Raw genomic sequence first — 27,510 nt, 5'->3', positions numbered from 1 at the left:
TGAAAGATTCCCTGACTATTCCAATTATATAAATTATTATGGTTAGAAATAAGATTCTGAATTTGGAGAAGGGCACTTAAAAAGATAGTCATTTAGACTACTTGCTCTTTTGACTAGTTATTCTTGAGATTGCTTCTAAAATTAGGTCTAAATATAATTTAAAACTTAACTTTTGATACTGACGACGAAAGCTTATCTAAGGATTTAATATTGTTAAAGTTATGAGTCAGGTGTCAATCTCCTTATTGAAAGAATCTCTTTAAATAGTCTAGCAGATATTGGGTGTTAATCTCTTTATTAGAATCCCCTTTAAATAGTAAGCCAATCTTGGAATATTGCTATCAGGTGAGGAATTGAGGGTGACAATCGGATATAGATTAGACTTCGGCACATGTCTACCTCATATTCATAGATAAAAGGTTTAGTAAAGAGTTCGACTTAAAGATAGATATAATATAGTTTGCTTGAATTCTAATAGGCCATTCAGCCATCACAGAGGCAATTTGAAAATCACCAAGACTAACTGTACATCTGCTTGAACCTGTTCAATTATTCTTGTCTAATGGCAAAAGTCCAGGAAGCCTTGCAAATATTTCTTGGTTTAGAGGAAAACATCTTTTTTAGAATTTCACCTCTATTTTCCTAGTTCTTCTCTAATCCAAACATTGTCCCTATTATAACAGCTGAAAGTTCAAAAAATCAAAGAGTATCACGATTCACGACCTTCCAGATTTTTATTTCATTCATAGGTAAAAAAAAAAATTTAAAAATCAATAAGGATCTTATATCCTTTTTTTAACAGTCTTCTGTTTTTTAAATATGGTTCTTAAATTTTATTTTAATATATATATTAATTTTTTTTTTAAATTATATTTTATATAATTTTTTAAAAAGAATATTATCGAAAAAAATTCGATCTTAACTCACACTCAGTCTGTCAAATTTAATACGCGTTCGAGTTCCCAGGGTATATACGGTCATCATGGGAATAATAACGGAACAACTCCATTTCGCGTTCCTTACAACAGAATTATACGGATAACATCTTCCCCGGTAGAATACTTAGTGGGCCAAGAAAATATTAAGGAACTTGAGTCGCGTGATAACGAGAGAAATGAGGATGCTCTCCGATCACAGGGCATGTATTACAATAAGGTTGAGTCTAAGAAAGATTTTGCCATAAAAATCCAGCAACCACGATCCAATTATCGCCCTTCAACTTCCTACGATGTTAACGATCAAGGCCTCAACAGGCAAAAAACTGCGATAATTAGCACAACAGGAAGTTCAACAACTCCGGCGGAAACACCGCGCAAAGTAAAATTGTCTCAGGAGAAGGACTCCCCACTTTTTAGAATCCTGAATAAGTATAACGAGAAAAAGTATTCGATGATCAAATCTTACGGAACTTATACTACCCCGGGTAAATCATCCCCTTCAATCGATTTAGGTAAATAAATCATTCTTTTTTTTTTTTCTTTTTTGAAAAGAAAAATATTCAAGTATTTCATTTTATCTCTCTCACTCTCTCTCTCTTAATTTACTATATCAAAAGAATGCCCCAAACATTTCATCATTCATCAAAATGTTCGCCGAAACAATTTGGTGCCACTCAGATACACCTCCGTTTTAGGCGATAAGCGATCTATAACTTATCAAAACCTTGTTAAATTATCTGAAAAAGGGGTAAATACTTTAAAAAAAAATTTTTTTTAAATTTCAACAGGAATTCCGAGTACGAATTAGATTTGACAAATATTTTTATTTTGCATTTAAAAATCAAGCTTTAAAATGATAATATACAAGTGTGAATTTAGGATAAAATTTTACTGTCCTTTTTCAAAACTAGTTGACACTTTAAAAGGTCATATTGCTTTTGAAAAAAAGGTCGCTATTTCGAAGAAAGACATCATGTGCCTAAAAAAAGCTATACATGTAGTAAATTTATCTGGGATACGAATTAATTCGGGATCTCCCCGTTGTGTATCTTTCCACTTTAAACAATTTACTATTGGCGATTTTCAAAATTTGAAAACTAAAATTCCAGCATGCATAGAGGACATTGTACATGTAAATCCAAGTTAATTTTTGCCGTGTCCTATTGAACTAAACATAATTTATTTCAATATTTACATATATATTTATAGATTTCTTTAAAATATAAATGTTAAAGATAAAAATATTTGGCAAAATTGTCTAAAATTAAATTACTCTTTATACATGCTGGAATTCTTATCCGGGCGAAATATGTTTCAAATTTAAAAATTGCCCTCAGTGAAATGGTGCAAAATTGAGAGATTTCGAAAAACCACATAAGGATTAAGGATTAATCCTTTTTTTAAGAGATAAACTTATCACATATATAGAAAAATTTGGTAGTCTCGTTTTTGGTTCGAATTTCATAATTTTTTGATTGCAACAATAAATTAATTTTTAACTCTAACTATCATATTTGATAATAAATATAATTTAAAAACAGCTGAGCACTGCGTTCTTAAGCTCCAAATTTTCCAATCATTTTTTGAGAGCCAGAGTGGAAGAATTTTCGAAATCTCGGCACGATGAATCCATAGTCATAAAAGCTGTGATTTGCGTTGATAATAATTTTGAAGATAGCCGTAAGAACATATTAGCTGCCCTCCAAGAATCCATCACCAAATATTACAATAACAGTCTAGGGCAAACTTCCTTGTTCATCGACGATGTACAGAATCCAGTTGTTCCTATAGGTTTTTTTTTTAAAAAAAGAGTTTTTAATTAGCTAATGTCTTATGACAGGAAGGAAGTGGTAACTCTGGGGAAGGGGAAATCAATATTTTAGTCATTGGAGGAGAGAGGCTTCGAGTCATTGGTTAGGGGTGAGTGTTTAGAAGAAAATTTAATATTTGGGTTGAGCTGGAATTTTTAAAACTAAATTATCCAAATGAATCGGTTTTTTTAGCTTGACCTGGGTAACTAATCAACACTAATTTCATCTTTTTAACTTTATAGGGACCTAATATTTATAACATTTTAAAGAAAAGGAAGAAATTTTTTTAGTTTAAAATAAATATAAATAAATAATGGGTAGAAAAAAAGCCCCAAGGAATAAGAATAATCTTTTGACTCTAAATCAATTTTACGTTGAAAGTACTATACAAGAGCCTCATGATAAGCGAAATGGCAATATTTTTGTATAATTATAACGGAATCTTGGATTAGGTATATATATCTTTAGGAAAGTGTTAATTTAATGAATAAATTAAATAAAAATTTATAAATAAGCTTACATTTACAATCAACCCTTGACCAATGAAAATGGTGCCACCATGATTTGGAAGAGAGATTCTAGTTCCAACTTCACAGCCAAATATATAAAATCAGTTCAGGCCAAGCTCAACTCTAGTTTTGCCGAATCATCGATCATCAAACCCTATTTCATAACAGCGAAAGTGGATATATATCAGCAACCACCTGGAGAAGTTGATGATAAGAATTATGACCAACAATCTAAATTTCGACAGAATCAAAATTTGATTTCCGACGTGTACGGAAATCAAATTATTCCGAATCTCAAAGATGGGCAGGTCTATTTGAATGTAACTTTGTATTTGTGGTCCAACTATACGGGCGAGCGCAAGGAAATAGTGGATAAATTGAGGTTAGCGTTAAACTTGATCGATCGGGACCTGATGAATATCAAGGTTAAACAAGAGAAGGCAGAAAATAATTCGCACGCTAGAACCCCTGACTATGAAAATTATGTTACTAAGAAACTAATCGAACATACAATCAACTTCGCGATTACCACGAGGAGTACAATCGGTGAAAGGAATAATTCCAGTCATGCCGATGAATCGTTCCGCAAGATTTTCGCTCCCATATCTCACTTAAATTATCGGTTGTCATTTCTAGAGCAGGAGAAGACTTCTAAAGGTTTATGAAAACTTTAAAATTAAATTACAAATTTTCAATGTAAATTCTATTAACAAAAATGATAACATTTTTTAAACCCTTTAGATTTATTAACACTTTATAAATATTATATCAAAAATAAAAGAATCGAATCGAATTTATACTTTTAAAACATATTATTTTTTTTAACAGCCATTTTGACACAAAATTTGCTTTTCGAGGTCTTACTGGACGCTAAAGATTTAAATATAACGGATCGAAAGGCGTATTTGCCCAAGATTAAAGAACACGAATATGATTTAAAGGCTAATTTCGAAGATGCGGTAAAATATTTAAAGAGAAAAATAAATATATTATTATATATTTATGATTTATATCATCAAATATAAAAATTGAGATTAGATTAGTTCGTGGACTAAATAAGTAAGTTTTTTGAACAAATTTAATTATATTATATAGTAGATAACCCTTACCCAATGAAATAGATAGTTACTTAATAAAATGCTTCCCACATTTTTTTTAACATTCAATGACATTTTATTTCATGTAACCAAAAAACATATAATTTAATTAAAAACTTTATTACAAAAAAAAGTTAAAATCGTCTATAGAAACACTGGGCCTGACCGATTACCATCTCGGCACAACGATAAACGTCGTGTTAGATCCAGATCAACTTTCCTACCTCAGAGTTTCCGAATCGACGTCAGCTTTGGCCGCCCCTAATAAACTGCCACTTTTATTCGAAGTTACCCTGAAATGGGATAATTCCGTAGCCTTAAATAATCACAATAACGGTAAATTCGGAGGCTCCTTCAGCGAAAGCGACGAAGATGCCACGGAAAAGGTAATATGCCATATCAGGAATCAGTTCAATCATTTATTCAGCTCCAATGGTTACAAGATGGGAGGGAGTAACGGCTACGTTTTCCAATTGTCGCCTAGACCATTAGGTTTTAAATTAATTCTTTTTTTTAAATAATTTCTTATTGATTGCTCCTTTTCCACCCTTCAAAAAAAAATACAAAAAAAAAAATTTTTTTTTATAAGGGTGCTAAAAAGATGAACTTTAAAACTTAAATTATAAGAACACAAGTATACCCGAACCTAAAAAAAAAACAGGAAGTAAAAATTTAAAACCAAAAACAAATAAAAATCAGCAATTTTGAACTCTATTTAGCGGAAATTTTGTTAACAAGAACTTAATCGAAACCGATTTTCGAAGGAAGGCCCGAAACCGCCTATGTTTCATATCATGGCGGGTTTGATAGGCTGCCTATAAATAGGTCTCTGACTGGTCTTTCGTCACAAAATGACCAATCAAACATTTAAATTTTTTTTTATGTATTTTTGTTTCCCCCTCCCCTTATTTTTGAATATTTCTAAACTTACAAATAGTTTATTAAATTTAAAAAAAATCGAATCGAATAAGAATCATAAAAAATTTTTTAACGATTAAAAAAAAAACTCCCCTAAAATTATATTCGTAATTATTTGTAAATTTCAAAAAATCGTAAATTTTTAGTATAAATATTCGAATTATTCCTAATTTTAAGAATAAAATTTTGTAAAATAGTAAAAAAAAATTTCTGGCTAAAATTAGTTTTGAAAAAGAAATCGAATTAATCGTTAATTCCATGACGCAAAAACGAATACTAAATAATTTGATTCGGAATTTACGAATCGTATACGAATATTTCATTATTCGACTTTGTTAAAATTTTATATTTTTTTTATCTGCATTTCTTTAATCAAACTTTGATATTATACAAATATAATTAATATTTATTTATATATATATAGTGTTGTGATAATTTAATGAAACATATTGACGATTAAATTAAAAATCCATATAAAATTATTTTCTTTGCAAAAATAATTAAAATAACAAGTTTCATTAAATCATCACAACACTGCAGTTAGCGCCAATGTGTTTTTTTCCGGCAATGTGTTATTTTTTTCAACTTTAAATCATTCTTTGAGTTCGTTTTCATAAATTTAAAAAATCGATTTTACCAGAAATGTATTCTACTGTGTTTGGAATACCTATCTTTATGAATTGTAGATGAATTTTTCTGTTGACCTTTGGTACAGTTATAATTTATATAAAAAATTTCTATGGAAAAACGAATATAAATTTTATTCAGTTTAAAAGTTTATGGCGTAATTGTCTGAAATTCATATGATTGGAAGTCGATGATAAAACACATTTCCGTTAAAATCGGATTATTATAAATTTTAAAAAAAACGCTCTCAGAAAATGATTTTAAAGTTGAAATGAATAACACATTGCCCGAAGAAACACATTGATGCTATAACATACATATAACAAACTAACAAACAATCAATCTCAAAGTGTCAGAAATGAGAAATTATAATTAACCTTTTAAAATCAATATTTTAAATTGGGACAGAGTAAAAATCATATAATAATTTGTTAAATTAAAAATTGGAGATTTTTCTATTAAGTTAAGTTGAAATTTATGTTTATATATTAATCATTAAATATTAATGGGGATTTGGAGAAGGGTAGTGGGAAGGAGAAGGGAGGGGGTGGGTTATACAAGATTGAGATATATAATTTTGAGTGTTTTTTTTTGTTTTGTGAAATGAAACCCTAATAAATATTAATTATGTGATATTTAAAAAAATCCTATTTTTCCAAATATTCAATTGAAAATCATTATTTTATAAAAAAAAAATAGTGTCACCGATCAAAATTATAACCCAAATTATGATATTAATAAATTAAAATTTAGTTATATATAAATAAAATAGACTATTTATAATCCTAAGAAATTATTCTTTTTATAAAATTGCAATATATCGTAATCGGATGGGGGAAATTATGATACCCGGGGTCAAAAAAATCTTTTTAAAAATTAACTATCAGAATTGAGGCCTTTAATGGTGAAGAAGTTTTTTCTGAATGAATTCTATATTATCTTTTTATTACCACGTATTTATATATTTACCATATTTCAAGCTGCACATTTGAACTAATTTAAGATAAAATCAATAGGACTGTGTCCTGGTTAGGCTTATTTTTTGATTTGTTGCTTAGCCTAGGCTAATAGAATTTTGAACTAGGACACCCTATTTTGGGTTGTTTTAATTATTTGGTGGCATTGTTATTTTTCGTATTTTTTTCTTCTCGTTTTTTTCCTTTTACCTATTAGGCTATTTGATCGAATTTATATAGCCGACTAAACAGCCGGCTGTTTAGAAATAAGTCAAGCCAGAACACAAACAGGGTATATATATGGCAATTTGTTAAACAAGGGCCAAATTTTATTAGAATACAATAGCACCCATTTTATCAATAATAAATTAATGGAATGAGGAGTTGCTTCCCATCTGCTATATATCATACCCCGATTTGTACAAAACAGACTAGGTTAACTTCAGAAAAATCCGATCCTTCCTGGATTCAAAACCAGTTCGAAGTTAAAAGTGATTTCCTCAATCAACCACTAGAACGACTGACTCCCTACTCGAAAACAATTTATATATATATGTATAAGGATAATTTACGATGTTATATAATATTTTTAATAAGACCACTTTAAAAATCAATAAAGTTCAACGCTAAAACAAATAAAAATATTTAGGCAATATGGGTTTGATATAAAATAAATTTATTAAGGTTATATAAAGGGAGAAGGAGCAAATGTCCGCTTGGTTGGTCCGTTCCCAGACCAGTATGAAAAAATTTACTTACTCCTCTTTCACAGTAAGCTCGAATTCGCGGTGAAGCATACAAATATGATATAAATATGAGCTGGATTATAGTATTTTTTTATAAAAGTTTATCTGGCTTGGCCTCGTATTAATTTTTTTTATGAAGAAAATTTTGTTGCTAAAAATATGCCAAATTCCGGACCGGTCAGGCCCATATAAATATTTTGCACCAGTCCAGCCTAATAATATCCTTGGCCGAGCGCCGGAGCTCTAAGAAAACAATCCTGAAGGGTAATGCAAATATTGTTGGTGGAACTTTTGAATAAATGAGAGGGTTGTCGTAATCAGAGCTAGAGATGGCCCCAGAACAGAAAAATAATTTTGAGGTCATCTTTATACATGGATGATATCATCGTTTTTTTTATTCTATGGTGATATTAAATATCCCTATAACATAACTATATAAAATAATATTTATTATATCTATATTAAAGGATCTTTGGCTTATAACCTTCATCTCGAAGTTTCGATAGACTCCCGGACTTTCAAGCCCATCTTTTTTAACGATGGAATTTTACAACCGCAAACAACAGAATTCAACAAAATTAAACAGCTCTTAGAAGATGGGGTATTTAAAAAAAAAATAATTTTTCATTTTATGAAAAAAATTAAGGATAAAATTAATCTGTTTCAATAATCTTGTCCAAAATTATCTAAAAATTTAGAAATTTCGGTAAAAGATATTTTCTCCAAATTTTGGTAAAAATTGCCTTTATAAAATGTTTATCTTGGAGTCGATTGAAAATTTAATTCTAATTTTTCCGAAATAATTCCCATTTACAAAAAAAAAATGTATATAAAAAGTTGTATCAGCTATACTACCCCTCATCTATCAATCCCAAATATTCGATCGACGAAAAGGATTATTGCTTTATAAAAGACACGGAGGTCAGTGGAGCCATAATATATTCTCATTACCTGGGAAGTCAATTGAACCAAGTCAAAATCCGTAAGAAAATTGATTCCGACAGCGACGATTTTACCCTGATTTTAAATATGACATTTTACGTTAACGCCACCTTTGGGCTCGACCTAGAGACGATCATCAAGGATTTGCAGGAGAGAGCTATCACAAATAATAGATTTTTGGGGTATGGTGATATAAAGCTTGTCACTTTTTCTTCCGATAAACTAGCCTGGGACGTTACCGAGAGATATACTGATTCAGGTTAACGAATTGGATATTTTATTTTATCAATTTATCTTTTTTAAATAAATATTATTTTTAAAAAAATATTAGGTTTTGATAGATTTAATGCTTAAAATTTATTGATAAATTTTATATTTTTAAGAATGGGGGGGGGGGGGTGATATGACATTAATTTTATTTCGAAAAATTAGTTAAATATTTATGTAAAATTATAAACTTTGATAGTCTGGCGAGGGGTTATTAAATTGAAAAATTAAAAGGCGAAATATAGGGCAATTTTTAAATATAACCTTAACATTAACACATATATTATATGTAAATAATGAATAAAGGAGATGCGTAAACGATCTAAAAAATTGCTTAATTTAAGCATTATACTTCTGAAGTCTAAACCTAGCTAACATCAGGCCTTTGTTTTGTGTTATATGTTATATACTATTCCCGATTTAAGTGAGGAATGGGGGGGGGGGCACTTCATACCACATTTGAACCCTTTCCCCCTATAATTAATTTTTATTTATAAATGTGATTAAATATTTTATTTGATTTTGAACCATAGAATAGCAAGAAAGAAAGAAAGAAAGAAAGAAAGAAAGAAAGAAAGAAATATAAATCCAACTGTAACAAGGATTTTATTTTTTAATTCAATATATTATTTAATTAGTTTATTATATGTTTGTCTCAAAAGAATTTCTTATTTTAAAAAAATTTGACACCCCCCCTCCCCCTCCCGGAGGTAAAATCCTTCTGTGCCATTGTTACTATCCCTCCTCAGTAGCCAACATCCGGCCGTGTTCCGGATGTGAAATCCTTTTAATTTAAACAAAATATGAAGCTATTTTACTGACATCGGTTGTATCTAGGTATCTATAAGCACTATTTTAAGTTATATTCCTTTCTTTATAGATATTTTGAAAAATCTCAAATCATTGAATTTTCTAATAAAAAAAAACAATAAAATAATATTCAACATACGGTGATTAACGTCACCATTGATTGAACTATCTGATATTTTTGAAAATAAAATGTGACAAGGTCAGAATTTGAAATCTTTATTCCTATATAACGGTGTGGATTTGACCGTCAAATATGATTCGGTAAATTAACCAATGTTTGATAGGTCAATTGACCCACTTGTCAAATATATATTACTCCGAAGAAATGAATGTTACATTTTTTTGAATTTTCGATTGTAGTATCGAATATAAATTTAAAACTTTTTTAATTAAATTTGTCTCATTTTATATAAAGAGTTTTATAGACAGTTAAACATAGTATATTTGTTAAACGCCTTGGTTTGAGCCTATTTTTTTTAAACGGCTAACATCAAATATTTCACCCAGAAAAATATTCGCGAGCCTAAAAGATTTTGTTCATATATGAGCGGCTCAAAGATTTTTGGGACATCTATTAGGCGAAATCTCTAGTCTTAGGCGCTAAAATATTGAGTTAGCCGTTTTTAAAAATCGTTTAACAACTCCAAATTCGTAATTTCCTTTATATGAATTACTATCGAATCCCGATTATTTAGACTTTTCCAATGGCGGATTCAATAATCTAATACTAAAGCAAGAATTGTTATAGATGCACATTAACATAAAACTACTCATCATTTTGATTATTGACCGAAAATTGAATATAATTGTAATTAAAAAATTTTATTTAAAAAATAATTTATTTACATTTATTTTTTATATTCCATAACCTAACCTTGCAAAACTTTATTAAAAGAAAATTAGTGGGTGTTTTTGAAAAATAAAATAATATAAATAAATAATTAAAATATCCGTGATATTTTTGATAATTCCTTACAAGTTAAAAATTAATACCTATATGTAATAATTTATTTTCAAAAAATTAATTTTAATTTATATATTTTAAAATTAATTATTTCTTTCCTCATATAAGCTCTGGGCGTAAAAATATTGTCCTTTTAAATATTTTTTTTTATCAAATCTAACATTAAATCGCGTTAAAAACTTCACCCATCTTTAATTAATGAATTTTTTTTTTTAAACTTAGATTTTTAATAAAATGTTTTTTATTGTTGTTTTTTTTGCCAAAGATTATAACTAGTATTGTTAAACGACTCGAATTTCAGGATAACCCAAAGACATATATAATACCTAGACTGACGATTCATTCAGAAAAACAGCTGGACCCGCCATTTTGGTAGCACATATAGTAATTATTCCCACTATGTTAAAAACTACTATTAAATTGATAAATTTCTTCTTTATTATCTCGATGATCCGGTAATTCTTTAATAAAGTTTGCATCAGATATAAGAATAAATTAGGCTCTCGTTTAAAATTTCAATAATGATTAGTGTAACCAAGATGGCGTCTCCAGCTGATTTGCATTGATGTACACTTTTAATGAATGAATGGTCAGTCTAGGTTCATTGGGATAACCCAATATCTCATCCAAAAATATTATACAAGCCTCGAGATTTTGTTAATAGATGTCCAAACCTTTCTGCCAGGGAATAAAGTAAAAATTTTCAGGCTTGCGTAATATTTTTTTTGCTAAAATATTGGGTTAATAATTAAATATTACATTATCTTCATAAGTTTGGTCCATCGAACAAAAAAAATGAGGAGAAGCGACAATTTCTTTTTAAAATAAAATAAATTAAATAGTCAACTACATTTATAAACAATATATAGTATTCAGTTACATTTTAAAAGTTCGAAGTCAGATTCCATTATTATTTCTGTAAAGCAATGCCCATTCTAGTATTGGTTTTGTCTCAAAACCTTTTTTTAAAAAAATAAAATATATTGATTAGGAGTAGAACCATTTTTTTCCGCCTCCAATACTCTTCTATTTTTCAGCAAGGACCCTAATAATCTTCTTAAATCACGTCTTTAATTAAAAAAACAATATAGTATTTAAACCCCCGCCCCTTTTCAGTAGCCTCATCATTATTATAAAAGTCATATAAAGTGGAAATAAAATATTGTCATGCTTTTTTTTTATTATTAAGCTTGACTCTTTATTTTTTTTATTAACATAAATCCATAATTCATTCAAAGATGGTAATAAGGGCGGTAAAAAAAGAAAATTAAAGTGATTTAATATGTATTTTTTTTCTATATCTTCCTTATATTATGGCAATATTTTTAAATAGGATAAATCCAAAAAAAGAAAAAAATTTTAATATATTTTTGTATTTTTTAGAAAAGGTTAAATTTAAAAAAAAATCTTTTATATTCCTAATAAACGATAGTTCCTTGTTAATAGCTTTTCAAATTATATTGAAGCCTAATTTGTCTTTTGAATTTGATTGTGATAAACTAAATACTAAAATATTCTACCTACTTTCTAATTAATTTTTTATACTTTATATATAATATATTTTTAAAATCACAAAATTTTACATAACCTTTTTTTTCTTTCTTTTTTTTTTTTGAAAGAAAAAATTTATATATTTTCTTGATGATATTTTAGTTTATATTGTATTATTTATACCTTGACAAAAGAACAGTTTAAAGATCATCTATCAAAAAGGTATAAAAACTTTTTCCTAACTTTCTTTCTTTCTTTCTTTCTTTCATTTTTTTTCTTTCTTTCTCTATGTATATCTTAATATTCCCAAACTAAAAAATTTATTTTTAAAGTTTCGTTTTACTCTTAATTTAGTAAATCCATCTTTTATAAGTAGAAAGAAATAGTATTATTAATTCAGTGAAGTTGGAACAAAATAAATAAAATATGAATGTTGAAAAATTTAGGGTCACTGTGAGTAGTAGTGCTTAATTGAACAATTTTATCATATTATAATCAGGCTAAAAGAACCGATAAACCTAGGATTGAAAAAAACCGAATTCTGATGGGAAAAAAACAAATATATTTATTTTATATTACTTACAATCCTTACAACATAATCCACCAATATTTGATTGCAAATTTTTTATTACTACAAATTATCTTAATAAATATAATCTACAAATATTTTATCGCAAATTTTTCATTCATAACAATCATTTTATTTGCTTCATTTCATTAAATTGTGTTTATAAAAAACGAACTGACTTTTATTTTTCAAAGGCATCTTTTTTTTTAAAAAAAATTTTAATGTTAAAAAATTTTCTTAAAATAATATTTAAGCTTGTTTACCTATTTTTTTTTGCTTTTCTGCATCCCTCCCTGGTTCAAATTAATTCGCTCAACAATGCTTAGTGAATTTTGAACCGAATAAAACGATTTTTAGCTATCATTTAACCAAACAGAAACACAACCATGATTATATTATAATTAAGAGCTATATAGTTCTAGAACTACTCCCCACGTCTAAATTGACCCTTGACTAAAATATTTTTATTCCATTAGAAAAAAGAGAATTGACTATATTATGTTGACCAAGACAATATTTAACCCCCCCCCCCCTCCCTCCCACCTCAAACCTCTTAAAAATCATAATACGTACCACTCCCCCATGTGTTAAGAGGAGCCCTTATATAATTCCAAATGTTACATGAAATTTTTTATTTTTAAATATAATTTTAATTTTTTAAAAATAAAAAAATAAATAATCGTATTTTAATAAATTACAATCCGCTAGGGTAGCATGCTTGGACCAGAGGGGGGTAATTTTATCTTACTGCATTTTATTAAAATTTATATGTATTATATATATATATAACAAATTGATAAAAAAAATTATTTTATTTTATCGAATCATAAAAAGTGGGGGGATATGCGAATGATAGAGTAAAAACTAATAGATTTATCAAGGAATTATTATTGAAATCATAAAAGAAAAAAAAGAAAATATACTTTAAAAAAAGAAAGAATGAAATAGGAGAAAGAAAAAAGCATAAAAATACTACATTCAATAACGTTTTTTTTTTAAATTATAAAATCTAGAACAATAATAAAGAATTATTTATCGTGTTTGTGTATTATCCAACAATCGAAATTTTTTAAAAATTAAAACTATTTTGTGAAAATTATTTTTATTTAATAAATTTGTTTTTACGAAAAATAAAATAAAACTAATAAGTCCCATTATTTTACAACCACAGATTTCCTTATAATAAACCCAAATATTTGCACAAATTAAAATAATGAGATTTTTAATTCCAAAAAAAAAATATCTTAAAAAGTTGCGGTATTGATTATGATATTACTTTTAATATTGTACAAGAGAATTAATTATAAGGGTTTTAAAAATTAAAAATTCAAAATAACAAAAAGTAATGACATTCCGCTTTACTTAACTAATTCTCCCAAGGAATTCGAAGAATGGATTTTAAATTAATTATCAATTTGTTTTTTTCTTCATTTTTATATATTTTGTTTTAAAAATATATTTATTAGAAAAGGACAAAGTATTGAAAACTTATTTTGTTCTATATTCGATATAACTAAAAAAATATAAAAAAATTCAACTATAGAGAATACATAAACTATATAGACTATGTAGGTTGAATAAGGTGTACCCCCCCCCTCAAAATTTTAAAAATAAATTGATTTGTACTCCTCTCTCCGCACCATGTTACATGGCTCTAGGCATCAGCCATTCGGGAGTCCAATGAATTTTGCGATTGGGATGAATTGGACACTGTGCGATTTTTAATTTCGCATAAGAATATAGTTTAAGTTCTATTTTACTTAAAAAATATTTTTACAATTAAGATTAAAACGGTATAGGAAATGTATGTAGATAAATAATTCTTTATGACATCGATAAACAACTAGGCGTTGCTCTATTTCTCCACTTCACGGACCCCTACTCCAAACCTGTTTAGGATACTTTCTAGAAAGGGAATTTATTTTCAAAACAATAAAATAAAATAAACATGGCTTAATAGATAGTGCTATGTCATCACTAAGATGAGCTATAAGAACCCTTGCTCATAAATTTATGAAAATATTTACCATCAGAAAAAAATAAACATCTTATCTGCAAGTTTCCAAAGCCGAGTGTTTTTTTTGGCGGAAATCATCTGTTAATCCGAAATAAGTAGGATTTTTTTTAAAACTCACCTATTATTGACTTACCTACACGCACACTCCTATCTTCCATTTTTTTTATCGATGAATTTTTGTCCTAATTTTGATAATTTTTTTTTGGTGAAGCGGTTGTAAGATTATGATTCCTCTCTAAATCTCGCACTTATTTTATAATCCTCACCAGGTTAGTTAATCTCAATACGTTTTATCTTATTTTATTTTTTACTCGTAAAGGAAAGGGAAAACAAACGAAAAAAAGTTTTCGTTTTTTTTAAATAGCACTTAGCTTTGTTTTCTTTGTTTTCTTTGTTGTAATGTTTTATTTTTTTGGTGAAAAATGTTTTAAAAGTGAATAAAATGATAGTATAAATGATTCAAAAAAAACTTTGACATCAAAAGTTAAATAAGGGAAAAAAAAACTTAACAAAGTATTATATAGGACTTGAAAAAAAAAGTGAAAATTAGAACTTTTTTTTATTTATGTAAAAACGAAATTTTGGTTAAAATGCATCCTTGCAAAATATGTATCTTGGACAATATTTTAAAGATGTAATTTTATAACTCTGATCTATAATCGCTAAGTAGACCTAGTGTGGGGGGGTTATTAGAGAGGATGAATTATTGTATTATATACTACTATGTAATATGAAATTATTACTTAAGAATTATTCTACCGGTTCCAATATGGTCCACACTTTATTCTCAAGGAAAATGATTTTAATAAGATCAGATCATACTAGAACAGATTTGGAATAATCGTTATGCCAAATTATTCCGTTATTTTTACTTTCGTTTCAATCATAGTAATATTTTTCTATTAGTAATTCTGCTTTTAGATTAGAATCTAGAATTTAAAAAAAAATCATCTAGGTTCTTAGCCTTGAGGCTATTCTCAGGGTTACAGATTTTTAGTTTCCAAACTCTTTTAATTCTTCTAAAAAAATGTATAATTTGTATTTATATTTTCATTTTTTGGCCCATTGTAAAAAGCCGAGTGGGTTCCTTAAAGTTCGCTACTTTTATCATTCTAACTATCAAGAAGAAAGGTTAACGTATCATAAATATGTCAGACAATTTCGTGCTTCGAAAAAAAGAGACTTCTAAAGCCTATAAAAATAATAGCACAAAATAACTCAGTTTCGCCTCCATTTGCTGTGACTTGAATTTAAAGATTATTATCTATTAAATGTATTCAAACAAGTTGTAAAGCAAAAAAAACCTCTAAATCCGTTTTATTGCATGCTTATCGTCGAATTAAGATTTTAATTTAGGGTTTAATAATCCCCCAGAAAAAGATAAATTTGTTATATATATATTCTAACAACTTCTTACATAATTGTTTAACTTGTTGCAATAAAAATTATATATTTTTAACAATAAATACTGCAAGTTAAACAGTTTTATAAAGAATAAAGTTGTTAGAAATATTATAAAACTTTTTTTTAACCCGAAAGTTATTTTACAATTAAACATGAAGAAAATGATAAAATTAATTAAGGGAATAAAAAAAGGTCGCGTAGATTGAATGGATAATGACAACGAAGTTGCCATGCATGTTTTGGCGCACTTAATTTAAAGATATCTCTTTTTTTGGGAAACTACATGAAATAACTATAATATAACACACTTCAATCAAACCCGATATAGGCCCAATTCAGCCCGAACCTATTCGGCAAAAAATGAATTGCGAAAATACGTATTTTTTTTCATATAATAAAATAATTTTCAAAAACATGGTTTATCGCAAAATAAGGAATTTTATAGAAGTGAAAACTAATAAAGTGATATATAATATTTTTAATCTACATTTTTTTCATCATTTAAAAAAAACTTTTATTATAACTAAATTAGTGAAACCTAAATTATATAATCAAGAAGAAGACCACCGAACCAATCTTCTTGGCAATTATTTATAAAAATACCCTATTTATATATAAATAATTGCGAATAAACTTCTTTATTTACACTTGCTATATTAACTATTGTTAATTATAATTTATATATATAAGTATGTGCGTGAAGGTGTAAATAATTGTCCAAAACCTATCAGAATACTTCATATTATTTATAGTTTATCGTAATGGTAATTAGAAAGTTTTATATATATTACTATTGACTCAAAATTATTATTTTTTTTGTTATATAATTTTTATCATGAAAATTGCAAGATATCCTTATTTTAACTATTATATTTATTTAAATTATGATGGATACACAAACGGGGTCACTTGGTTATTATATTATATTATTTATATAATATATAAATATTATATAAATAATTTATTTAATATTAATAATACATAATACAATATATTTACATTTTAGATTATCACCTCAAATTCACCTATAATAATATTATCATATATTTTTTTTTATAATGGCAAAATTTCATTTGAAAATGGGTCTGACTCTCTCTCTAACACGTCCTTTTTAAAAAAATATTTATTGCAATTTTAAAATATATTATATTTTCCTTTTTTTTTCCTCTAATTTTGTCAAACTTTAATTATAGAAATTTTTCATTTTAAAACCTTGAAAATTTATATTTAAAAAAGGTATAAAATTTAGAACAAATTTTTGTTATACGGGCTAGATTAAATGGGTATTAATTAATTTTTTGTTATGAAATTATAAAGAGAAAAAATAGGTTATTTTAAATGGAAAAAAAAGAGATATATATAACCATAAAAATTAAAATGGATTTATTTAAAAATAAAAAAGATTATGTATATTATTATAACATTTTTTTTATAGGTTAATTTATGATTTTAAATTTTAAGTTAATTGATTTTGTTATTATTTAAAATATTCATTATCAAAACAAAGGTTAATATTATTGACTAATGTTAATGTCGAATAAAATACAAAAATCTAATTATCTCGATATTTTCCTATATTATTATTTTAGAAGTAAAGAACGTTAGAGAAAGAGAAAGAAAAAAAAATGTAAAATGAAATATTTTGGGGTAAAATTTAAAATCTTAATTTCGATAATTAAATATTTTATCAAATAAGAATCCATGAAAAATTATACACCTTTCCCGAGGAATCAAATATATTTTATTTTAAGTGTAGTTAAAACCTTGTAATTAATTTTTATTACATGTGTATTCTTTGTGGTTTTGTTTCTTTTCTTTTTTATCCTCAATGTTTTTAAAAAATTATTTTTTTTAAAATAAAAAAATAAATATACCTATATTTAAAAAATAAAAATTATTATATATTATTAAATATTTATTTTTTTTAAAAAAAAAGGAAATTTTGTTATCAATCAAAATTAAGTGTGTTAGATTTGTAACATTTAACAAGAAATTTCTTGGATTTTATATATACATACCTTTTTGAAAATAAGATAAAAGTGAAAAGAAAGAGAAAAGGAAAATAAAGATTGTCGGAAATGGGGTCAATTTTTGTAAAAGAAAACAAACAAACTGATCGTTATAACTCTTCTGTCAGATTAGCGGTATCTAAAAAAATGAAATGAAAATTAATGTAATAATGCTAGACATTTACATCTTATTCGACTTCTTATGTCATCAACATTTCGATTCTTAATAATTCTCTTTTTACATATCGGACATCATTGCGTTGCTCAAAATTTTTATTCTAAAACTAAATTTACCGATTATCCATATCCAGTTACTCCAGGATATCGTCCGCGAAATGAACAATCCCAAGCAGAAAAATCATCCCCGGAGCAACAAAATTCTTTGGTTCTTCCAGTCGTTTCTATTTCCGGTAGACCGATTCAGTATAGCCTATTGTATTCGAACCCTAATTCTAATGAATTCAAAAGTCTGGATCAAGAATTTAGGCGATATGTAAGTAGAGTATTTTATTTTATTTTATCATATTAATATTTATATAATATTTTTACAAAAAAATTAAAATTTGGGAATTAGGAAGAAAAGTAATGTCTGTTGGTTAAATAAGTATATTTTCAATGACTTTCTACAACCTCCCTAAGCCAATGACGTACACACCCCTAAACAATTTTATACCTATTCAGCTTTAGAAAAATATACTATCACCACCTTCTTTCTTCAAATGCCAATAGTGTTTGAACAATTACCTACCCTCCCCCCTTTCAATTTCCATCAATCTTATGTCTACCCTAACCCCTTAACTCCACCTCTTTTATTCAAATACCGATAGCGTCTTCATAATTATCTAACCCCCCCCCCCCCCACACACACAAATTAAACGAATATCTTGTGTTTACTACGCCCCCCCCCCTTTCCCCACCCTTCGGAGTAGAAGTCCCTGCTTATATTAATGAATTATTAGGAATACGAAATATTATTAACATATAAACAATCCCTCTTATCTATTACCTTCCTACTACCTCCTCAACTCAGTCAAAGATTTCCCATTTAGTTAAGAAATATTTTAAATATATTAATGTATATATCAGAGATCTGCAGAGGTGGCAATTGCACCAGTCCGTCCGGGTTTGTAAAAAAATTCCCTCCCAGTCTGGCCGGCCGATCTGGGTTTATATTCTTAAGCCCGAACCGACCCCTATTATTTGAAAAAATGAAAATTCGGCCATTCCCGACGGAAATAAAAAAATTTATTTTAGAGTTTCAAAAAAAAATTTCGGCTTGATAATATATACCAATTTGACATTTTTTAAGTTCGTTTTTTTTCAGCTAACAATGAAATCTTTTAATATCTAATAACTTTTAAGATATTCTTTATTTTAAAAATAAGATCATTTTTCATTTAATACAAGAAAAAGAGTCGCATTTATGATCATTTTTTGGCGAAACGAATTTTATTTTGTGTTTATTTTAATGTTTGATTGTATAAAAAAAATAAAAATTTTGTTTTAAATGGAATAATTATTTATAATAATTTATAAAATTCGATAATCTAAATTAAATTACCTGTAATATTAGTTGAATTAGTTATTATTTTAAATATTATTTCTTTCTTAGGCCCGAGTTTGTAAAAAACGAATTTATTAGGTCTGGTCAGGGTTGTTAAAAATTTTTTTTTTACCCAGTCAGGGTTTATATATTAAAAGAATTATATAAAGCCTGTCCCGCATACCTGGGCCTGGACCCCCTATAGATTTCTAACATTTACTAAGAATTGAACCATTTATATCTTGCTTAAACTTTGGTATTAATTCATAAATTTAAGTTAAGTTATATCTATGCCATTTCTTTCTTCTTCTTCTTCAAAATGTCATCCTCTCATTACATTTAGGATTATTATTAATTATATAAGTTGACACGCGAACAAATACAAATTATAACTAATATATTATAAATATATATTATATCCTCACAATAAATAAATAAATTTATGAAACTTATTCGTATACTTTTACAATTTATCCTTATAATGAATGAGAACGAGATACAATAATATACTCTGAACAGATCGACGAAATATTCCTGACATCCCCATTGCGAGGCATCTATCAAGGCGTACACATCAACAATCTCAAACCCTTGTCCGTCATTTACGAAAATTCGGGCCTCGAAAATGGTTTGCTGATAAACTACACCGTAGTCCTTTACCGCGAGCCTACCAGGCCTGGTAAATTCGATCAATCATCCTCGGTAACGGTTCGAAACCTCACGTCCATCATAGAAAATCGCTTCCATCAAGGCAACGACAATCGAGATAATCTTAAAATAACCGAAAATTCTGACGACCTTTTTGTGTCCAAGCCCCTACCGAACCGTCAAATTAGCACCGAGTGCATAAGTTCGGGAAAATTATGCCGAGTTCCGCAGAAGGAATTGAAGCTAAGACGCTACGAACTCGAAAATTTTCTCGACGCGAAAAATTCGGCCGCTCAAAGCGATATTCAATCTACTTTCGCATCAGTGCTAAATTGTAATAAAATTTAAAATCTCAAAAAGATTATTAAACTATTGGGATTTATTTAGATATCCCAAAACATTTTCTAATTTAACTTAAACAATGACAAATGACTAAATATTTATAGATTCCCCATTGAAAATGGAATTAACCATCTTCAGACTCGGAAACTCCCAAACGCCATTAATATGGGACAAAGAATATGAAAACACCCAGAGCGCTTCATACAAAATGTTGATCGGCGAAACCAAAAAACTTGTAAAAATATATATTTTATTTTAATTACAAAATTTTTATCGTTAAAATGATCATTTAGTAGGGAATTTTGGAGATAAGGAATGAAGTAATCTATTAAATTAACTTATAGTATATAAAAATAAAGTATTACTATACATATCGTTAGGGCATGTCAGGGTATAGAATAATTTTTTTATACAATTTATAGAGAAAGTTTTTATTTTTCAAAGACCCCATTTTTTAATTGTAATCAACCGTGTTACCATACATATACCCTATCTATCTAAGACAATTTCGTCATGAGGAATTAGCTTCAACCTTTTTTTAATAATAAATTTACACCGACATATAATTTATAATAAAAAAAAATAGTTGGATTCTATATTACGAAAGGCTCCTGAACTAACCGGCGTTTACAGCAACCTAGATATAGAAAAGATAACGCCCTACCAAGATACTGATTCGGGAAAAACTTACGTCACTTTTCATTTGACAGTTTACAATGTGATAGGGGATAATCAAGACGGTATTTCGACATATTATTACAATTTCACAAACAACAGACCTGCCATAACTAATACCTGGCAATCCCGGCCTAATTATGTAGCGGCTGGGAACGAGGACGAATTGGAGAAAACGGAAACTTCCTTAAAGACTCTCTACCAAATCCTGTATCGTAACTTGGTTTCCAATGGTGCATCGAATGATGATTTTCGAGCAGCGTTAACCTCCAGAACCCCTATGTATTATAGGAACATTCAAAATCTCGACAGTTATATATTCCCTTACCCTTATACAGCGACCCCAGCAACTATAAATGCTGAAGGAACAGTTTACAATCTTTACCAGGAGGATAATAATCCCGAGGGTGGTGGCAATGTTTCTTTTTCAATAGAAAACAAACTCAAAATTGAGGTTGATGATCCTACTCTGGATTACCTCAAAAAGGTGGTACCTAAAGACGGGCGCTCAAGGTATTTAACCCCTTTTAATTCTCTGAATAGCTCTAGGACAAAGTCCCTTTTCCATTATTTCGTAACCAATGATCCCTATTCCGGCACCAGGAACATATTCGCTTCCAAACTCCCTTCCGACAATTCCCTTATTAACGCAGGTAACACTATTTCTGAAGAACAACCTTTTTTATCGAGACCCATTCAAAGATCCAACCCGACCCTGATAGAGAGAGAAGAAAGGGATCATAGCCGAAGGCAAGAATACTTGGTATTGCTAAACATATTGAGACGCAATGAGGACGCCCTCATATATTATCCAGATTTTGTGGAACAAGATTCTTCTTTGTATGTCTACGTCGAGGAATATTCAAAGATAGGGGTATATACAGCTAAAATATATATATATCGATTATTTATACAATAATAAATAAATAAATTTACGATATTTTAAAAAGAAATAAAGATGAAAGAAGGAGATGAAAGAAAGAAAGAAAGAAAGAAAGAAAGAAAGAAAGAAAGAAAGAAAGAAAGAAAGAAAGAAAGAAAGAAAGAAAGAAAGAAAGAAAGAAAGAAAGAAAGAAAGAAAGAAAGAAAAAAAAGAAAAAAAGAAAGAAAGAAAGAAATATTTATTAATTTGCGTGTCCAACAAACAATCTATGGGTTATTGAGCCCCACCGACTTAACATAAATAGTTGTTTTTTTTAAATAAAATAGTTTTCCATTATTTTATTATATATATTTTTTTAGATAAGGTATATAATTTTTAGATCAAAAACTAATTATCAATAAAAAATTATATTAATATTTAAATTGATAAAAAAAGGGACGACTTTACACCAAATATTTACTATTTACTTTAATATTTTAACAGTTAGAAAACGTTATCAAGGCATCCGAATTAGCTCAATATTTCTTGTCCTCAAAAGTGAATTCCATATTGGATCCAGAAATAATTGGGCTCCCTACTCCGGTCAAAGGAATAGTAGTCAATTTCACCCTAACCTTTAATAACGAGTACAAAGGAACGCAAGAAAATATCTTTGACATTTTGTCTCAAAAAATTATCGATTTTAACTACAACATAATTGGAACGAACTTGTATGTTAATCCAGCACCCAGCAAGGGTAAATGATTACATAACGTATATGTATACGATTTTACCAGAATATTTGGTTTATTTATGATTCTAATGTTATTGTAGCCCAAATAACTTCTCTTATTATAGTATAACAATGTATACCTAGAGAAATAAAATTTTTAAAATTTTAACAAGTGAAATTAGTTTTAAAAATATGAAGAAAAATCTTAAAATTTGTTCCCTTTATCTCTTGACTCATTTAAAACGTTTTTTTTAGAAACTCATTAGCACATTCAATTTTTTTTTAATTTAAGTGACAGACAGGGCTAGTCAGCACGATATGTCAAAATAATCATAGATCCGAAAATAATTGTTGTATTTGAATTAAGAAAATACTATGAGATATTCCATACACTTGCCTAAAGTTATACATTCAAAACTCTATTAAATAATCTATACTTTCTTTCTCAAGATTAATTCTAGACAAGTCTCAAACCCGGAATTTGTAATTCAATTAATTTAAAGTTTTCTAAAAAAATTAAGTGGATATAGAACATTATAACACTCAGCCGAGGAATTATATTTTTTTATAATTAATATGTTACATCTTTTTTCTTCGAAAATAAATTTATATATATATATATACATATATAGTTGAATACGAGCTAGAGTTTAATTTCGAGGAGATTGGTCAGGATCACAGTATTCGAGAGTTCAATAGGCTAAGTCATGAAGAATTTACGAAACTGCTCAAGAAGGGAGTCAAAGATGTCCTCTCCCGCACACCTTTATCGTCGTACTTTGTCGATGGCGATATTAAACAAATCAAGTACAATAAGCAAGGCAACGTCACCTTCGCTTTAGATATTTACCTCAAACCAGATTATCCAGGTTTTTATTTATATTGTATTTTTTCCTTTAATATAAAATTCTAAGTGCCCCTTCCTTTGCTCACTTCTTTACACGAATATAGAATCATTTATAAACTGTTTTTTATCAATCTTTATTAAGCACTATTGTATAGAGAAATAAATTATTTTGAAGACTAAGAATAGAGATAAAGGCTGCACATTTATATAAAATATTATCGATCTATAAAAATTTACCTTTAGCATATAGCAAAATTTTATAAAAACAGGGGAACCAGTAAAAGGAAATATATGCCTATTTTTGCTTCTGAAATTTCATGAATTTATATAATTATTTTTAAAAAAAAACATACAGGTTAGCACTTGATATTGTTTTATAATTTTTAATCTTTAAAAAAAAATGCCTATTTTCAATCCAGAGAATTTTTTTCCCCATTTCTTTGCCCATTTCTCCCATTTAAATGTGTAATTTTTAAAAAAAAAATTATCAACGTTATCAGGTTCAAAAGGAGATTTGTATTCAACGATTTACAGTGGTTTCGAAAGTATTCCTATCAAACTTGGCGAGAACATATCGCTGAAGTTATTAAGATTCAGGAAGCCTATAGAGATGAACATTGGTGTCGTGAATAAGGACGGGCAAATTTTGAAGTTTATGGCCGTTTACAAGGATAAAAACTCGACTGAATATCAGGATTTTAAAGATCGTTTTTTGAAAGGGGTATTTAACAAAAAATATTCTCCAGATTTACATTTCAAATTCATCTTTTTGCCTTTTATATCTTTAAGTGATGAAGTTTTTTTTTTCAACAATGTAAATCGAGTATAATTAATTAAAATAAATTAGAAGAAATTTACAACAAATTATAACACAAAAAATGTTGAAAAACTTCTTTTCCATTCCATAATAATAATTTACCTTTATTTTGATAAGTTATAAAATTATATATTAAAATATTTTATAATATCTAAAAAAATGATAAAATAATTAGATTAAGAATGTTCTGAGTTACACCAAGATGGCCCATATGATTAAAGATGTCGAAATGATAAGATTAGCCCCCATGATAAATCACAATCCTCCTGCCACTATAGGACGGTACCATTTGGACTCACAATTGTCTAATAACGAAGAAGAACAAGATGTCAAAGAATTTATCGATGAAAAGAGGGATACGGTGGGCATCATGGTAGGATTTAAGACATCGATTAAAGGTTCGGAGAAATGTGATAAGGATTGCCAGCGTTCCCTGAAACGGGAAATAATTGAAGTCATAGAAAATAACCACAATGAGATAGGCCGTTCTGGCCTTTACATACAGCCCAGTGTCGACATTCAATCCACTATTGGAGTCGATGAACACGCTTTAGATGTTACTCCTACCCCCAACTCATTAACTTCCATATCTGTTTCGCGACCAGAAGATAGAAGTTTTTAGAATTAATCACTTAACTATAAAAAAACACACGGCAATTTAACCAAGAAAATTGCTTATATTCATGATTTTGATAAAGAATAAGAAAACGAACTGTGATAATTTATTATTCCAAGAATATTTTTTTTACAACTTTCTTAGAAAATTTAAATCTTTTAAATTATTTTTTTCTTATTCTTTTCAACATCTTGTTTATAATCAACAGCTTCGACGCCAACATTTGATTCTAAGACAAGAAATGTGCAACGAACTAGAACCGAAGCCAGCCTAATTTGTCGCGAAAGGGAAACGCTAACCGGTTGTGGCACAAATCAATATTGCGAAATAAATACATCATCGCGTTACGCGGTTTGCAAATGTTTTCCCGGTTATATTAAACTAGATGGGAATTGTATAGGTAATATATATAATAAATGTTTATTTAACACTTTTATTTAAAAAATATAAATTATAACAGGTTTGTAATGAAAATAAAATAATATAAATATAAATATACACATTATATTATGTTTTACAACTTCTACTTAAGACAAGAGGCATAAAAACATCTCTAGTTATTCCAAGCATAACTATTACAGAGACTATTTGACTACACCGTTAATAACAACTGTAAAACCCTCAGCTTCTTTCCCATCTTTATCTTCTAAATCGATATCCTTGATAACTGCTAAATACGATACCGATGTAGTTACTAAGCCCGTTTCTTCCTTGTGCCAAGAAAGGAACGATACTTACAATGGATGTGGCATAAACGCGCGTTGTGTGTACTCTGTGCTCATCAATGAATACTACTGCGAATGTGTTCAAAAAAGCATCAAAAATGATTTAAATGATTGTATAAGTAAAACAAAAGCCCTTATAATAATGTATTATTTACATAATTAATATTACTTAATTACAAGTTTTCGGGTGAATTAGATTATTTACATATACTAACTAATTTTGGATCTCATCTAAAACTGATTCAATTATTAAATTGCAATTTAAAGTTATTTGCCCTAGCGCTAGTGTAGTTATTAATTTATTCTTGCTCTAAATTGTTCTGAGCCGATATTCAGTATAATATCGATATTTTTTAATACATATAATGATTTTCTTTGCATGTTCTTAGGTATGGAATCGAGGATCACTTCCTCTAACATATATCTTAGCTTTAGGCCTAGAGCAACTTCTACACGTTATAGTACGACATCTAAGCTACACGATCAAGACTTAATAAACAATAGGGGACATTTTAAGACAAATGGAATAATTACTAACCATACTCTAGCTAGTACTTTGCAAAGAAATTCCTACCAACAAGCATTTCAAAAAGAGTTTCAAACTAATTCGTATGTCTTCGCTGATTATCAAGATCCAGCGGCTCTGACCACCACATCGAATTTGATTTCCGATAGACATCGTGAAAATTTGAACCTTGTCACGTCCAATCATAATTTTGGCACCCAATCTCTATATAGAATACCTTTCAATCTCACGACAGTTCATATACGACCTCGCCTTACTTATAAAGCTCGCGTTTCATACTCTCTCCCTAATTTTGCCAATACTCCTTTAAATATCATGGAGACCCTTACTAACTCGGCTATAAATGACCAGGAAGATAATAATTTAATATCAACTAGTAATCGGTATTACAACAATCCGACGAATTCCATTGATTCTACGGATGTCAACTTTTATTCGACGACCAATGATGACAACATCAGGGAAAACGTTAAAAATAGTGATGAAACTAAGTCGGCCCAAAGGTCGAGTCCTACCATCTTTTCCAGCTCTTCATTCAAGGATAATAATGTTCGGGTTAATACACCACGCAGTAATAATTACGTCGATAATTCCTACGTATTCGAGGGCAATAGCACTACTCCAGATACGCCTCCGCTAGTAGATCCCATCTTTGAAAATAATAAAATCCAAATCTTTGATAAATTGGTGAAGACTATAACATACAGATTGACCCATCTGGCCAACGTCACCTTTAAAGAAGCTAAAAATCATAGGGACAGGAATTCTAATGATTTAAATAATATAAGTAGATGCATAGATGATTTGAGTAGCGCTTCGGGGTGTCCCAAAGGTAAAATGTGCGTCAAAAGACATGAAGCCAAAGTTGAATGCGTTTGCGTGGATGGATACATTTTCGATCCTTCTAACCCTGCTTCCTGCATAGGTTTAGACCTCAATAATTTTGATAACTAACATGCATTTTTTGAAAAAAAATAAACTAAATTAATAATATCTGTAAGAGGCCTCCTGAGTCCTGACTAGTCTTTTTTTCGCAGCCTTTTACACCTTTAGGATTTTTGAATCTTCATCATATTTCATTTAATTTTTTTTAACAGCTGAT

At 28.3% G+C, this 27,510-nt stretch overlaps 1 protein-coding gene across 1 annotated transcript in view; it reads left to right on the top strand.

Annotated features, from left to right (window-relative positions):
• Nucleotides 1-27,362, top strand: part of LOC135930099 (uncharacterized) — a 53,380-nt gene extending 26,018 nt beyond the window's left edge. The window contains exons 24-42 of the mRNA XM_065466885.1: nt 895-1,450; nt 1,556-1,686; nt 2,480-2,729; nt 3,265-3,915; nt 4,087-4,217; nt 4,490-4,847; nt 8,070-8,203; nt 8,440-8,803; nt 18,386-18,567; nt 20,137-20,599; nt 20,712-20,842; nt 21,194-22,156; nt 22,649-22,901; nt 23,510-23,746; nt 24,225-24,445; nt 24,717-25,155; nt 25,366-25,557; nt 25,690-26,001; nt 26,272-27,362. Of these exons, the coding sequence (XP_065322957.1) occupies nt 895-1,450; nt 1,556-1,686; nt 2,480-2,729; nt 3,265-3,915; nt 4,087-4,217; nt 4,490-4,847; nt 8,070-8,203; nt 8,440-8,803; nt 18,386-18,567; nt 20,137-20,599; nt 20,712-20,842; nt 21,194-22,156; nt 22,649-22,901; nt 23,510-23,746; nt 24,225-24,445; nt 24,717-25,155; nt 25,366-25,557; nt 25,690-26,001; nt 26,272-27,362 (7,059 nt within the window). The remainder of the gene's footprint in view (nt 1-894; nt 1,451-1,555; nt 1,687-2,479; nt 2,730-3,264; nt 3,916-4,086; nt 4,218-4,489; nt 4,848-8,069; nt 8,204-8,439; nt 8,804-18,385; nt 18,568-20,136; nt 20,600-20,711; nt 20,843-21,193; nt 22,157-22,648; nt 22,902-23,509; nt 23,747-24,224; nt 24,446-24,716; nt 25,156-25,365; nt 25,558-25,689; nt 26,002-26,271) is intronic.
• Nucleotides 27,363-27,510: the final 148 nt, after the last annotated feature.

The sequence above is a fragment of the Gordionus sp. m RMFG-2023 genome, chromosome 5, assembly GCF_954871325.1.
Source record: "Gordionus sp. m RMFG-2023 chromosome 5, tfGorSpeb1-WG-v2, whole genome shotgun sequence".
Taxonomy (NCBI): domain Eukaryota; kingdom Metazoa; phylum Nematomorpha; class Gordioida; order Chordodea; family Parachordodidae; genus Gordionus; species Gordionus sp. m RMFG-2023.
Note: the sequence above shows the minus strand (reverse complement) of the source record. Positions and strands in the feature narration are given on the sequence as shown.